The sequence below is a fragment of the Chionomys nivalis genome, chromosome 7, assembly GCF_950005125.1.
Source record: "Chionomys nivalis chromosome 7, mChiNiv1.1, whole genome shotgun sequence".
NCBI lineage: Eukaryota > Metazoa > Chordata > Mammalia > Rodentia > Cricetidae > Chionomys > Chionomys nivalis.
In genome coordinates this window covers 66,934,814-66,950,741 of record NC_080092.1, presented here as the reverse complement: position 1 = coordinate 66,950,741, position 15,928 = coordinate 66,934,814, and the positions used below count along the sequence as shown (strand labels likewise).

At 36.9% G+C, this 15,928-nt stretch overlaps 1 protein-coding gene across 2 annotated transcripts in view; it reads left to right on the top strand.

The window, feature by feature from the left end:
• The window catches only part of Med13 (mediator complex subunit 13), a 94,694-nt gene extending 79,453 nt beyond the window's left edge, over positions 1–15,241 (top strand). For both annotated transcript variants that reach the window (XM_057775034.1, XM_057775033.1), the window contains exons 24-30: positions 1,022–1,164; positions 1,899–2,057; positions 2,171–2,356; positions 4,917–5,065; positions 6,116–6,289; positions 9,271–9,371; positions 11,242–15,241. In XM_057775034.1, coding sequence (XP_057631017.1) covers positions 1,022–1,164; positions 1,899–2,057; positions 2,171–2,356; positions 4,917–5,065; positions 6,116–6,289; positions 9,271–9,371; positions 11,242–11,374 — 1,045 coding nt within the window. In that variant the 3' untranslated portion in view covers positions 11,375–15,241. The remainder of the gene's footprint in view (positions 1–1,021; positions 1,165–1,898; positions 2,058–2,170; positions 2,357–4,916; positions 5,066–6,115; positions 6,290–9,270; positions 9,372–11,241) is intronic.
• The last annotated feature ends 687 nt before the right edge of the window (positions 15,242–15,928 follow it).

Sequence of the window (15,928 nt, the reverse complement as noted above, 5' to 3'; positions counted from 1 at the left end):
CAGAGATCCGCCTGGCTTGGGTATTCTTTACTTTTTAAGGTATTGAAATTGGTTTAGTACAAATTGTTGGCCAAAATTGGACAACTCATCATTTTATTTTCTAGTTCTTGTTCATGGCGTTCGTTGTTCATGTGTATGAAGGTGTCAGATTCCCTGGAACTGGAATTATAGACAGTTGTGAGCTGCCATGTGGATGCTGGGAATTGAACCCGAGTTCTCTGGAAGAACAGCTAATGCTCTTAACTGCTGAGCCATCTCTCCAGCCCTTCAAATATATTTTGAGAATTTATTTATGTGTGTTTGTGGAGGTCAGAGGACAACCTTAACTGCCATTCCTCAGGTGCTCTCCATCCAACCTTCTCCTTCTTTGAGACTGGCTAGACAGCCTGAACTTTGCCAAGTAGACTAGACTGACTGGCTAGTGTGCTCCTAGGATTCACCTGTCTGCTTCCTCAGCTCTGAGATTAACACTGCACATTTATTTCTTTAGGTTTAGGGAATTGAATTCAAGTCCTGATGCTTGTCAGGAAAGCATGTTATATCAAATTAGCTATCTCTTCAGGCCCCTAATGTGTATTGTAAAACAGTAAGAATAACAAAATAATCCATAAATTTGAAGCTGCATTTGATACCATATACCTGTGTTTCCTCCAACTCAGGGAGCTAAGCCAGGAGGATGGATTATTTGAATTTAGGAAATCATTTTGGGCAACCTAAAGAGATCCCATATCAAAAACTTAGGAACCTGAATGGCAAATATGTGTATATCAGGACTTGGTTTTTTATAAAGGTTTGAAACATTTAAATTAAGTAAAGGACCAGGAAGTGGGAATATAACCCTGTAATGGAAGTATAGGCATATCATATACAATATGATACCTGGTACCAGTTTATATACCCTGGTACCAGTCAATAAAACAGGATAAAATGAAATTGATGAACCAGTTTGTCACATATTTGAACCCTCATAAAATTTCATTATGTTAATTTTAGAAATATTTACAAACATTTCATTCAATAGGGCTCGTCGGAAAAAGGGTTCTGCCAGAAGGTTTGGTCTACAGAAACTTTGGGAGTGGTGCTTAGGACTTATTCAGATGAGTTCCTTACCATGGAGAGTGGTAATTGGTCGCCTGGGTAGGATTGGACATGGAGAATTGAAAGGTAAATTATGTTTTTATCTAGTTTATTTTTTTAAACTCTGTTTTATGGTGATGTACGTTTGGTTCAGAACACATTATGTAATACATTGAATAAAATGCTAAAGTTCTCAACAGTTAAGAGCTCTTCCAGTAGACCCAAGTTGGATCCTCAGCACTCAACCTGGAGGCTCACGATATCTGCACTTCAGGGGTCTAATGCCCTTTTTTAGCGCTGCCGGCACTGCACACATGTAGTGTACAGGCAAAACTCACACAAAAAATAAAAACATCTTCTTTTAAAATGCTAAAAGTTATCAGTAAAACATTGCGTGTAAGAAGGAGCATATATAAAGTCGTGTAAATATGTAATGGCTTGTGTGTGATGCTTACTGGAGGTAAAGGGATAAGAAATGCCAGGAAGCACTATAAGAGTTTTAGCTTTAGCCGGGCGGTGGTGGCGCACGCCTTTAATCCCAGCACTTGGGAGGCAGAGGCAGGCGGATCTCTGTGAGTTCGAGACCAGCCTGGTCTACAAGAGCTAGTTCCAGGATAGGCTCCAAAACCACAGAGAAACCCTGTCTCGAAAAAACCAAAAAAAAAAAAAAAAAAAAGAGTTTTAGCTTTGATAATTTCTTTATTAGAAATATGCTAATTGAAGTGTTGCTATGCATTTCTTTCATTGTAATCTTGGGTAAATACTATAACAGAACACTTGCTTCTAGCACTGTTTCCTTTTGCCCCTGTTGATACCTGCAGATTGGAGTTGTTTGCTGAGTCGTCGAAACTTGCAGTCTCTTAGCAAAAGGCTCAAAGACATGTGTAGGATGTGTGGCATATCTGCTGCAGACTCTCCGAGCATCCTTAGTGCTTGTTTGGTTGCAATGGAACCCCAAGGTTCTTTTGTTATCATGCCAGGTTAGTTCACTTCAGTATATGCCAGATTTCATTATTCATTGTACTCTTTAAGTTTTTAAGTGTTACATAAAATTCTTCACTTACGAAAAAAGGAAAAATGCATCTCTCTTCAGATTCTGTGTCAACTGGTTCTGTTTTTGGAAGAAGCACCACTCTAAATATGCAGACGCCTCAGCTAAATACTCCACAAGATACATCATGTACTCATATACTTGTGTTTCCCACTTCTGCTTCTGTGCAAGTAGCTTCAGCTACTTATACCACTGAAAATTTGGATTTAGCTTTCAATCCCAACAATGGTAAGTTAATGGAGCCTTAGAAATTCTATTTTGTTTTGAAATATCTTGCTATGTACCCCTGTCTGGCCTGCTGCTTGCTATTTAGCCCAGGTTTGGTCTTGAGCTCTCAGCAATCCTCCTGATTCAGTCTGAAGGTGCTGGACTTACAGGCATGTACGACTCTGGCTGTTTTATTGTTATTTTTCCCATGCTCAAGCCACCCTCCTGTTTCAGTCTCCCAAGTAGCTGGGACTACAGGCACACATCATTATGCCTGGACTCCGAGTATTTTTTTTTTTTTAAAATATTGACAATTTAAGTAGGCTGAATAGCATGCCCTGACATTTACCTTCTTAAGAAAAAAGAGTTTTAAAGATTTGTTAAGACCATTGAGATGGAAAGTTTTATTGTATACTATGCATATAGGACTTAAAAAGCAATAAAACATCTTATAACAAGGTAGCAAAGAGAAAGCTTTATATATACACAAGAGGAAAAAGCTATTTGATGGAAGGATACAAATTCGGAGAGAAGGCTGCGAGCCAATGCAGAAGTTCAAGTCTCCAGAAAAGACAAGGAAACAGATCACTAAGAATTTTGACTCCCAAACATAAATGAAAAAATTTGTTTTGTTGGGCTGGAGAGATGGCTCAGAGGTTAAGAGCACTGACTGCTCTTCCAGAGGTCCTGAGTTCAATTCCCAGCAACCACATGGTGGCTCATTACAACCATCTGTAATGAGATCTGGTGCCCTCTACTGGTCTGCACCATATATGTAGGGAAAATGCTGTATACATAATTAATAAATAAATCTTTAAAAAAAAAAATTTGTTTTGTTTTATTCTAATAAGTGCATGGTGTAGGTGGCTCCAGGAAATGACCTTACCATTTTATATTATTGTATCAGAATTGGTCATTGATATGAATTCTGTAAATTTTATTTTGATTGATCTTAAAATTTTTGTATATGTTGTTGTTTCGAGCTACTTATACATAAATTTTACCAGGCATATATAATACATATATAAAAAAAATCTCTCTTCTCTTCATACATCCACAACGTTTTCCCTCCTCCTTCCCTCCCTCAAAACAATACTGGAGATTGATTTAGGGCTTTCTGCATGTTAGGCAAACTGTTTCTACACTGTGCCTTATTCATAGTCCTTTATATGTCAGTTTGTGCGAACAATGCTTTGTATAAACTGCTAGAATAGAGATGGAACTTGGTGAACCTTTTAGGTTGTATTTAATAGAAGAGACTAATATAGTGTTTATTGTTACTCTAAATTACTTTTGAAAATGGTAGATCTTCAAAAATACACATACTGTTTTGTTTTGTTTTGTTTTGCTTTTATTTTTCTTTTTTGAGACAGGGTTTCTCGTGTATCCCTGGCTGTCCTGTTACTCACTCTTCTGACTAGGCTGGCCTCAAATTCATCGAGATCCACCAGCCTCTGCTTTCCAAATGCTGGGATTAAAGGTGTGTACTACCACCACCCGGCAATACACATACAGTTTATTTGCTCTATCTGTTTTTCTTTCCTTGAGATAGAGTTTCTCCTTGTTCTGGCTGCCCAGAAGGCCAGACTAGCCCCAAACGCACAAAAATTCACCTGCCTCTGCCTCCTGAGTGGTGGGATTAAAGGCGTGTGCCACCTCTGCCTGGCATAGTTTATTACTTTATTATTTTATTATGTAATGACTTAAATATTTTACTTGGTAATGAATAGTACCATTTAAAACACATTTATATTTCTTGATGTTATGTTGGTTTTATTACCCGTTGTTTCTGTAACATTATTATATTAGTATCTTAAAAGAACATGAATTTGTTATAAAGCTCAATCATTCTCTGTGGGTTAATATCAATGTGTCTTAAGGTTGATTCCTTCTAGAGTCTTAGGTAAATCTGTTTCCTTGCCTTTGCCAGCTTGTAGCGGATAGTTTGTGTGAAGATTACAAAGCCTATGCTCTTTGGCTTCTACCTTTCTCTCCATTTTGAATGGAGAGAAGTCGTATCAGCAGTGGTCCTTTCACTGTCTCCCACTCTACTCTCTCCTTCCTATCAGTGGTGTAGTGCTTGCCTGTTATTTGTATGACCCTATAATCACAGGGACCATTAGATTAATCTCTTCATACATCTTTTTAGATTGATCAATACTGCAAGATCCTTTATATGACTGTTAGCACAATTCGTGGCACACAATTAATTGATGCTTTAGTAAATGTTGGTTATATTAACCCATTTTACTTTAAGATGTTTTTCAGGGTCTTACTATGTAGCACTGGCTAGGCTGGAGCTCACAGAAATCTTCTTGCCACTGCTCTGTGTGTTGAGACTAACGGTGTGCATCAACATGCCCCAGTTGTTGTTTTGAGACTGGTTCTCACTGCTTGTATAGCCTAGGCTGACTGTCCAAGCCATAGCAGTCCTTATCACTCAGTCTTCTAAGTGGTGGGATTATAGGCATGTGCCAACATGCCTTGCCAGTCCCACTTTGGTTAAAATTTATTATAATATTTTACTATGAATGATCATGGTATACAGAAAATAAAATATTAATTTCTTTTCTCTGTACAGATGGAGCAGATGGAATGGGTATCTTTGATTTATTAGACACAGGAGATGATCTTGATCCTGATATCATTAATATCCTTCCTGCATCTCCAACTGCATCTCCTGTACATTCTCCAGGTTCTCATTACCCCCATGGAGGTGATGCTGGCAAGGTAATTATGCTAAAAAAGTTTTAGTGTATGTAAATGCCATCCATCCATCCATCCATCCATCCATCCATCCATCCATCATTCTATGAACTAGAACACCATTTTTCCCTTTAAAATTAGCAAAGAGATGAGATCAACTGAGCTCATGCACTTTTGTTTAGATATTAATATTTTTTGGGGGGAGGGCTATGATTTCCCTACTTCTGTCTCAAAGGCGTATGCTGCCCATGGTCTCTTTTGTTTGTTTTTGGGGTTTGAGCCTCCACTGTGTAGGCATCGTACCAATATGTTTGTTTCTCTTTTTTCCCCCTAACATTAAAAGTAACCATAATCCTATGATCAAAATATATTATAGGAAATTCTCAAAGAAATAATAAAAAGGGGGTACAATTTCTGGTGCTTAAAAAGCACTGATATAAAGAATAGTTTCATTATGAATTAATTTCCTTTTGTTTGTTTTCTTAAAATAATGCTGAGAAATTTGTTGACCAATTCAGATGGAATGAACAATAGTCTATATTGCCATAATGCCTTCTAAAACATTATTGAAATTAATGACATTTTATAGATGATGCTAGAAGAGCAAAGCAAGTTGAATTTGTCTTTTGCATTGGGGTTGAGGAATTAGTTGAACTGTTAGGAAATAGCAGTTACAGTGAGTGATTTGTGTTTTGTACTCACTTTGACCTTAGACATACTCACTTTGTTTTGCTGTTTCATAATATACTGTTTTTATGGCATTACTAATTTAACTATCGGGCCTAAATTTGACCTCACACATGAGCTGCTATGGACTCACATCCTCAATCCTCAAATTTTGAGATGATCTAGATAAGTTGTTCAGGTTAGCCTTAAACTTACTTTGTAGTACAAGTCTTGAACTGATCCTCTTGCTTCAGTCTCTCAGCAGTAGAGATTATTGGCCTATCACCATTTAAGTTTTAGTGTTTTGTGTGGTTTATTGCAATAATTATATTAATTGTTCTAAGTCCTTTTGTATTTATGTTCGTTGTCTGGATATACTGAATGAACTAATATTCTTTTCTTTCCAAGGGTCAGGGTACTGACCGGCTACTTTCAACAGAGTCTCATGATGAAGTAACTAATATTCTTCAGCAACCATTGGCCCTTGGATACTTTGTATCAACTGCCAAAGCGGGTCCACTACCTGACTGGTTCTGGTCAGCATGTCCTCAAGCACAATATCAATGTCCCCTTTTTCTTAAGGTATTACTATTTCTGTGGCAATTCCTAACTAATCCTTATTGATAGTTTTAGTTCTGAGAACTATTGAAGTGACATTTTAAAGCTTTATAGCTCATCTGAATTCCAAGTTCTTAAATACATTGTTGTATGTATTTCTTTAGATGATCTCATAAAAAATAATTATCTAATATGAAACAAGTAATTATAAAATTTATATTAAGTTTAAACATTTCTTAAGTCAGACTTCTGGAACTCTTGGTTTGAAGTTATATTTTCAGTTGCATTGTAGAAGTTTAGAGCTGATAAACATTACCGTGTCTTCTTCTAGTCTTATTCTCCAGCTGAACGTACTTTAATTCAGGAAACTCACTTATCTAAAGTCATACATTTGTAGTAGACATCTAGAGTAAAACCTGGATCTCTTAATGATAATTATGTTATTTGAATAGGATGATACTGCATTTCTATTTCATTTCATTATTTTGAGAATTAAAAAGTTTTGGGGCTGGAGAGATGTCTCAGAGGTTAAGAGCATTGCCTGCTCTTCCAAAGGTCCTGAGTTCAATTCCCAGTAACCACATGGTGGCTCACAACCACCTGTAATGGGGTCTGGTGCCCTCTTCTGGCGTGCAGGCATACATAAAGACAGAATATTGTATACATACATACATACATAAATAAATTTTTAAAAGAAAATTTAGCAATCTTTTTTATACTTTAATTTACCTATTCTAAAAAGTTTTCCTTGTATAAATTACTATTGAGTAGAATGGATGTGATAACACATGCCTTTAATCTCAGCATCCAGTAGCCAAAGGTAGGAAGATGTCCTTAAGCACAAGGCTGGTATACACAGGGAGTTCCATACCAGCCAGGGCTACATAGTGAATTCCCTGTCCCAGAAACAAGCATACAACTAGTGAGTGTTGTGACTTACAATCTTATGACTTGGGATGCGGAGGCAAGAAGACTCCCTAGGAATTGGAGGTCAGCCTGGTTTATAAGCCAGTGGTACAAAACGTAAATGAAAAACTGGTGAGGAGTTTTTAAGAAGTGATACTCCCAGACCTATTGATACTTACTTTTCCAGTGTCCATCTTATGTGTTATAAGATGGGGAAGGAAAATGAGATATGAAAGCTCTCTGTGGTTGATTGTTATCATTGCTATTACTGCTCAAAAATAGTATATGAAGATCTGCCTCAAACAATGTAAAAGTCACTGTGGGCTCTTCACATTTCAGGTCAGATTGTATGCTTCCATTTCTTGAGATAATATTTTAGTAGTTCCTGAGCATAGAAATTTCTTGGATCATTTATGCCAGTCAAATCTTGTTACCTTAGGCCCATATCCCATTGTGTCTAAGCATTTGAGATTAAACAATGGATTTATGTAGCGCATTCATAAAGATTACAAGAACTGAATCTGTAGCTCTCCTTCCCCTGCCCAGACAGTGAATGTCAGGCAAGTATTCTGACCTGTCCTTGCCCTTTAATTGACTATTAATAAAATGTTAGTTTATTCTGTGACTTTTATTCCTCTTCCAGATGTTTATTGCTCTATCATGTCTCATTACATGAACATCTTCCAGGGTTTTCTGCAGTATAGTAAGTAGTGTTTGGAGCCTCCTTGGTCCTTTGGGAAGTGCTGCACTTGCTGTCTCCTCCCACATGTAGTCACAGAGCCTGTGTGCACACTAAAAGTTTTCAAAATAGCAGTAAATGACCCTGCTTATTTCCAAATTTAGTATAATACCTATTGTAGTTCATGACCTAAGAGACTCAGGGCACACTTTTGTTTAGTAAACACTTTTTATGAAAAGTCCAAGGGACTATCCAGATTCTTTTCTACTCAATATTTATTTGCAGAGAGGATAGTGTAAAGTGAGCATTCACCCTCAGATACAGTGTAACAAGATTAGGACTTCTGGTTCTGAATCACAGGTAAGGCATAACTTAAAAATAATTTTATTATGTTTTTCATATATCCCATTTTAATTCTGTACTGTAATCAATAAAACCACTTGGTATATTTCTCTGTGCGTGAGAAGTCAGTGGGTTCTGTAGATGCTTAAAAGTAGTTTTATTATAAGAATTGTCAACATCCATTTACTCTGTAGTGATCTGCTGAGTGAGACTTACTAATAATTTATAGATCAAGAATTTATAGACAGTTCAAACATACATATTTTTATTATATTCCTGAATATACTGTATATGAGCTTGTATACATGTATGCTGTTGTGATGGAGAACACAGATCAGTATAAAGAAGTATCTTTATAGCATGAAGAAAGCTTGTGAAGGATTGCGGTGAACAACACCACCTTGTCATAGTGTTAATACTGCGTACGACGTACACACTAGATGACTGATTTCACTACATGAATGTGAAGAATAGTAGCACATTCCTTCTGCCCATTACTCACTGCTATCCCTAATTGTGTGTGCAATTGTTAGAAACCTCTGCTAAGAAATGCATTGGGCAAGCAAGTATTTATACATTGTTTTGATTGTAAAGTGTTCATCCAGTGGAAGCTTTGTTAAAATCACAACTTCCTAAGTAAAATATTGTGCAGGGTTACTCCCTTGGCTTCTTTTTAGTGCTTAGTATCCAAGTATAGCTGCATAGTCTAAAGTCTGTGAAATTAGAAGATAACTGGAAAGCTCTTCCCTCCCTCCCTCCCTCCCTCCCTCCCTCCCTCCCTCCCTCCCTCCCTCCCTCCCTCCCTCCCTCCCTCCCTCCCTCCCTCCCTCCCTTCTTTTCTTTATCTGTCTTTAAGGATTGCTATATGGTACTAAAAGAAGTTAAAGCAAAAATTGTAGAGAGACCCAATGTAAGTTTTGCACCTTAATGTTTCCATCAAAACCTTGAATTTTCATAGAAGCTCTTACTGCTAACATTGTCATAAAATCAGTTTCATCAAGGACAATCGAGTAGGAGAGCACATTGAAACTAAATAACTGATTTCCCACATGGCTGACTGATTACCTTACCTTTTTAGGCCTCTTTGCACCTCCACGTGCCTTCAGTGCAATCTGACGAACTGCTTCACAGTAAACACTCCCACCCACTTGACTCAAATCAGACTTCAGATGTCCTCAGGTACAGCTCTTGGAACATTGCCTGCTCTCTGTTTTAGTTTGGGTAAAATAAGAATGTTTATTATTAAATATCTTTATTGGGTAAAAGTTGACAGCTTTTTTTTTTTTTTTTTTTTTTTTTTTTGGTTTTTCGAGACAGGGTTTCTCTGTGGTTTTGGAGCCTGTCCTGGAACTAGCTCTTGTAGACCAGGCTGGTCTCGAACTCACAGAGATCCGCCTGCCTCTGCCTCCCGAGTGCTGGGATTAAAGACGTGCGCCACCATCGCCCGGCAAGTTGACAGCTTTTTAGTTTTGAATCCCTGGATGAATTTTCTTTTAGATGGTTTTGTGTTTGGGACTTAAGTTTTTTTCTATCCACTCATGATCTACCTCGAGCTAAAATCTCATTGAATATTACTTCTTAAAAACTATTTTATTATTTTTATTTTGGGGTCTGCTTGCATGTCTGTGTACCTTATACATGCAGTGCCAATAGAGGCCAGGCGAGGGCACCAGATTCCCAGGAACTGGAGTTACAGACATGTTAGCAGCCATGTGGGTACTAGGAATTGAACTATGGTCCTCTGGAAAAGCAATTAATGCTCTTAAGCACTGATCCCTGCTGCATTACTCTTAAGTTTGGGCTGGTAAGCCCCAAACCTTATTAAATTACTGGGAATGAGTGCTGTACTTTGTTTTTTTGTTTATTTGCTATGGGTGTTGGTCCCCTGGAACTGGAGTTACAGAAGGTTGTGAACTGCCATGTGGGTGTTGGTAATTGAACCCCGGTCCTCTGGAAGAATAGCCAGTCCTCTTATCTGCTGAGCTATCTCTCCGGCTCCCAGAATATAAGTCATTTTCTAACATGAATACATTTCTCCCCTTAATTTTTGAAAAGGGGTTTTATGTATCCCAGGCTAGTTTCAAACTTACTATGTGATGAAGTTAGTTATGTCATTCCTTACTATTTTACTTTTATTGTTTTGTTTTATTTATTTTTTATTTTATTTTATTTTTTGAGACAAGGGTTTCTCTATGTAGCTTTGAAGCCTGTCCTAGAACTCTTTCTGTAGAGCAGGCTGGCCTGGAACTCACAGAGATCCGCCTGCCTCTGCCTCTGCCTCCTGAGTGCTGGGATTAACGGCGTGTGTTTTTTGAGACAGGGTTTCACTGTGTTGTTTTTGGCTCCCTGGAACCAGGCTGTTCTTGAATTTACAGAACTGTATCTGCTTCTCCCACTGCACTGCACTCAGCTTATTGCTTTTCCCCCTCCTTTTTGAGTCGTTTCTAATTGGCCTGGAGCTCATAGAGAATAGGCTGACCTTGGACAGAGATTCATCAGCCTTGTGTCTTGGGTGCCAGGATTAAAGGCATGTGCTGCTAAATCAAACTTTACTATTCCTTTTTAAAAGATGTCTTTATCTGTATTTGGTGATTCATACCTATAATATCAGGATTTGGGAGGATAAGAAAAGAGAATTACTACAAGTTTGAGACTAGCCCAGCTTAAAAAACAAACAAACAAAAACCGCACAAGAAATGGAACAAAACAACAAATACAGTGACTTTAGCCAGGTGTGATGCCACTCAGGAAGCCAGAACAAAAGGCTTGTCATGAGTTTGAGGCTAGCCTGGGTCACAGTGTGAAATTCTTAGCAAAGAAAGAGAGGTTTTGTGGTTGTGGTACTGATGTAGTCATAGTACTTATGTGGCAGAGGCAGAAGGACCATTGAGTTTTAAAGCTAGCCTTGGCCTCATGATGAGTTAGAAGCCAGAGTGGCATGCATGGCAATATCTTGTCATATGCGCACACCCACCAGCACTTTGAATCATAAGAGTGTTGCTAACGTCTTTGTTGGAATAGATGGATTTACAGTTTATTTGCTTTTCAGGTTTGTTTTGGAACAGTACAATGCACTCTCATGGCTAACCTGTGACCCTGCAATCCAGGACAGACGCTCGTGTCTCCCAATTCATTTTGTGGTGCTGAATCAGTTATATAACTTTATCATGAATATGCTGTGATCTTCGTTTGATGGAATTGCGCAAGGAAAGAACAGGAAGAAAGGCTATTTTGCTGCAGGATTAAGTTACAGTTCTCAGTGGAAGTCATTTGTGATGGGGTCTAATTCTTATTACTTCAACAAATATTGTTTTGACTTTGGGGGCGGGGCTATAACCCTATTTTTCATTGACTATACTGAGCTCTTTAGGGTGATGACTGATTATTCAAAACGTATTATAACATTTTCGTAGCAAAAATTAACCTTTTTTTTCCAGTCACAGTATTTGTGAAAAGTAATGAGCCATAGTACCCATTCATGTTAAAGAATATTAAAAGCATGGAGAGGAAACATGAGGAACAATGAATTTCAACATATGGCTTTAGAACATCAAGATGTTCTTGTATTGGATATAGTATCTAGTATTCAAAAATGCCTGCATCTCTTATTTATTGTAAGTTTTTAAATGTATAAATTGTCTTATATTTCTTAACCTCTTTTATAAAAATTTTCCTAGAAGGTTTATACTGCCTTCTTGCTTTAAAGCAATTGGTCTAAAATATATGTAATCGTCTTAATTAAAAAGTTGCAGTAGGGTTGCTTTTAGAGTATTATTTTTTTGTAAGGGGGTGGGTCGGACAGTAAATTTGTATTGTCTCAATGTACAGTTTAACAGGGATAGAGGGATAATGTCCATACCATTGTGTGTGGAAGATTTACAGCTAAGCTGTAGTTGCAGAGTACATGTACAGTAATGAAGTTCACTGTGTTTATAAATTGAAAAGGTACCGGTCTTACAACATTTTATATATCACACATTTGCAGAATAACATGATGGCAATACACATATGTGATATTGTTAGGTGGATTAACTTAGGATAAAATGAGAAATCTTCAGTTATATTTTGTACTATGGTTTAGGGCTATGACTAATATTTCAGGCCATTTCCAGTGAAAGAAACTTAGTTTTACAAAAAAGAAAAAAAATTTGCTACTGAATGCTTAAACTAATTTTGGTGTTTAATGTTACATGCTTAAATTTTTTTCAGTTTTCACAGTGGCACATTTAGGCATGGGGATATAACTAATTATGAAATTTATCTGCAGGATCTGTTATAAGGTTGAAATTTAGCCCAGCTCTAGGCATTTTACAAATTATTTTAAGGGCAGTCACTCTTGATTGTTTTACTTTTTTTTTTTTTAAATTAAAGATTGGGAATGTGTGTGAGAGTATGCATATGTATGGGTGTGAAAGTGTGAGTGTGTGTGCAATCAAACTGTGGTGTAAATAGATCCTCAGTGAATTCTGGTATTCAGACTCTGTTCCACTAGTGAAAGAACCATTTTCTAAACTGTTTCCCTTTGACTTTTTTATTTATTGAATTTTCTTGGTTTGGAGATGGGAGTCCCAAACACCAGAGTCTGTACTTTTCTATGACACAGCTCAAATTATGGTAGGGCATATGCCAAGGAGGTTCTCACCTCCCTAAAGAAGGGACTTGAATTTTAGGGACTTTAATTCACCCCTTCCTTCAATACAACGTTCCCCCTTCTTGTTTGCACATGCCAAGATAACTGCTTTTACGCAGGCTTTACCCCTCAAATAATCCTTCTACAGTGCTGCTCACAAGAGCCCAGTTAGTCTCCTGCCTGCATCACTGACTTGAATTCACAGTCGCCAAGTCTACCTATCTTTCTTGGAAGCAGTCTTTCAAAATTCCTACTTGTATATTCATTAATTGTCAACAAGGACAAAATCAGTTGTATTTACAAAACTCAATAATTCAGTATGTTTTTTTAAACTGAAACCTGTTTTGTAAATAGTATGCATTTAATATTATTTAGTATAAAAACATTTTCTTACAGTGTATTTTCTTTAAATTGGGTAAATGAAAACATTAGCAACTCTTGTTTTTCTATAAAGAAACACAATTAGTAACAAGTTTTCAAATTATTCCTTCAACCTTAATAGAGCGATCCAAATGTTGAGCATATTTTGATATTTAAAGATCACGTCTGTTTTTAAATTATGCTAACACCACCACGAATTGTGTTGACATATTTTGTTCTGTATTTTCTTGGTGGGAGGAACTTGATTTGAGATAAAAGATGCTTATTTGGAATTTCTATTTACAAACTATCCTTGTTATTTTATTAGCTCAATAATGATTCAAGAAAATAGAAGACTATAATCCCAATTTAAAATTACTAACCTCTAATAACCACACCTCAGTTTGAAAATAGACTTAACAAGAGTATTCCCTAGCAGTCTCTTTCATGTAGCCATAAGCAGGAATCCCACACACAATTCTTCTTACCTGGCAATCAGGATCTAATCCCAGATATACAGAATTTATTCATAAGGTCTTTTTCCTCCCCTTCACACATCAGTTCTTGCTCAAATAGGAAGTTGCTAAATAGCCATTAGAAGAAAAAATGAAGCCTTTTGTGCAAGATGTGATAGATTTAACTTACTAATGTACTGTCACAGACAAGCATGGGTAATCGTTTTGAGTAGGTAAGCAAAATTGTTACACTTTCTCCCATTGAGTTCCCAAACCTTGATTTCCTCATTTCAATGCTAATGCCTGTTTTGTGTGCAGTTATTCAGTATGAAGCAGGTGAAATTCCGTATGTTAGCATTTTAAAAGATTAGTTATATAATGTCTGCTTCCAGCCAGTCTGAAACATCTAGCCATACCTTTCTTATGCAAGCCATTCAGTTATCAGGACTGTGAATTAACACTGTATGAATACATTTCTGTACACCTTATTGTTTGGCCAGAAGGCCACCAAGTGTACTTATATGTAATCCTTAAATTTTAAAATAGCTTGTAATTTTTAAATATTTCTAAACTTTTCTTAAACCACTAAAATTAAGCTCTTACTACTTAGCCAACTATCCTCAGCTGTATTCGTCCTCAATTGTCAGTATGGCACAGATTACTGTATTCAAATATTCTCTTTCGTCTTCATATTTACTTCTGAGGTAATTTTTTTTAACTTAATGTGTTACTACAAAGATTTGCAGATCTTTAATCAAGCACTATGTTATTACTGTAATATCAAAATATTATGTCACATTATTTCAAATGTTCAGATTGAATAGGTTAAAAGAAAGTCTTTAAATGCTTTTGCATCATAGAATCTGCTCCTACCCACTGTGGCATTGCATATTAGTCTGTTGAGACATTCAGTGTTGCTTGACTGACATTTGGTCTGGGTTTCCTCTTAATATTTTAGTTTAATTAAAATTAAGAAAAAATGTGTTTAACAAACATTTTAATTTTATCCCATTGTCACCAAATCAGCGGGAAAAATCTTACCTTTTGGTATTTCTTAGTGTATTAATGGGCCCAGAACTGTGGTTTAAATTTTTATATATGTATTCACTCATTCTCTCTCTCTCTCTCTCTCTCTCTCTCTCTCTCTCTCTCTCTCTCTCTCTCTCTCTCTCTTTTTGTGGAGTATAAATTTGAAAAACTGGATTTGGGACCTAAAATACTCCTCAGGTTGAGATATTCTTGAAGTTTTAAAATAGCTTTAGTTTTTAAAGTAAACTGGATTTGTGGACCTTAAAGTTACTGAGTTTAAACTACAAATTGTAACATCATTACTGGACATGTCAGCATCAACCCTCTCAGAATAGCTTGGTCACTTTATGAAGGGGCGTTTTTAAGTTGTTGTTTAGCAGTGACATTTAATATGGTCCAATTGCTTTTCTTTTTAACGTGACAAAAAAATTTTAAAAAAGAATAAGGAACAAACACTATTGCTGCCGAATGCCATAACACTGAGTTGTACAAATTGTGATTGAGGAAATGAAAAAGTTTATACTTTTTAAAAAAAAAACAAAAAAACAAAACTTCAAATGGAATAAATTATTCATGAAGCCTTCATTGTGGTGTCTCATTGTGTTGAAAATATTTTCATCTTAAAATTTTTCCATCATTAGGAGAAGATTATTTTTGAATCGCTTATCAAGAGTAGGAGCTCACTTAGACAGTTAGTAGGCTGTTTTTGGAGGGTCAGTTTGAGGCAGGGTAATGCTGTTTAAACCAGGTTGGTTTTGAACTCACAGAGATTTCCTTGCCTGTGTTTTCCAAATTAAAGGAGTAAAGGAGTAATTTGTTGTTGTTGTTTCTGTTTTTTGAGAAAGGTTTTCTCTTTAGCTTTGGAGCCTGTCCTGGAACTAGCTCTTGTAGACCAGGCTGACCTCGAACTCACAGAAATCCGCCTGCCTATGCCTCCTGAGTGCTGGGATTAAAGGCGTACGGCACCACTGCCTGGTTCAGGAGTAATTTTTTCTAAGAGAATGTTAATTCTTCAAATGTCCAGTGTTTATGATAAATGTGTGCGTGTACACACAGCAGCTCCTTTTTTTTTTTTTTTTTTTTTTTTTTTTGGTTTTTTTCGAGACAGGGTTTCTCTGTGGCTTTGGAGCCTGTCCTGGAACTAGCTCCGTAGACCAGGCTGGTCTCGAACTCACAGAGATCCGCCTGCCTCGGCCTCCCGAGTGCTGGGATTAAAGGCGTGTGCCACCATCGCCCGGCCAGCAGCTCCTTTTTTGCTGATT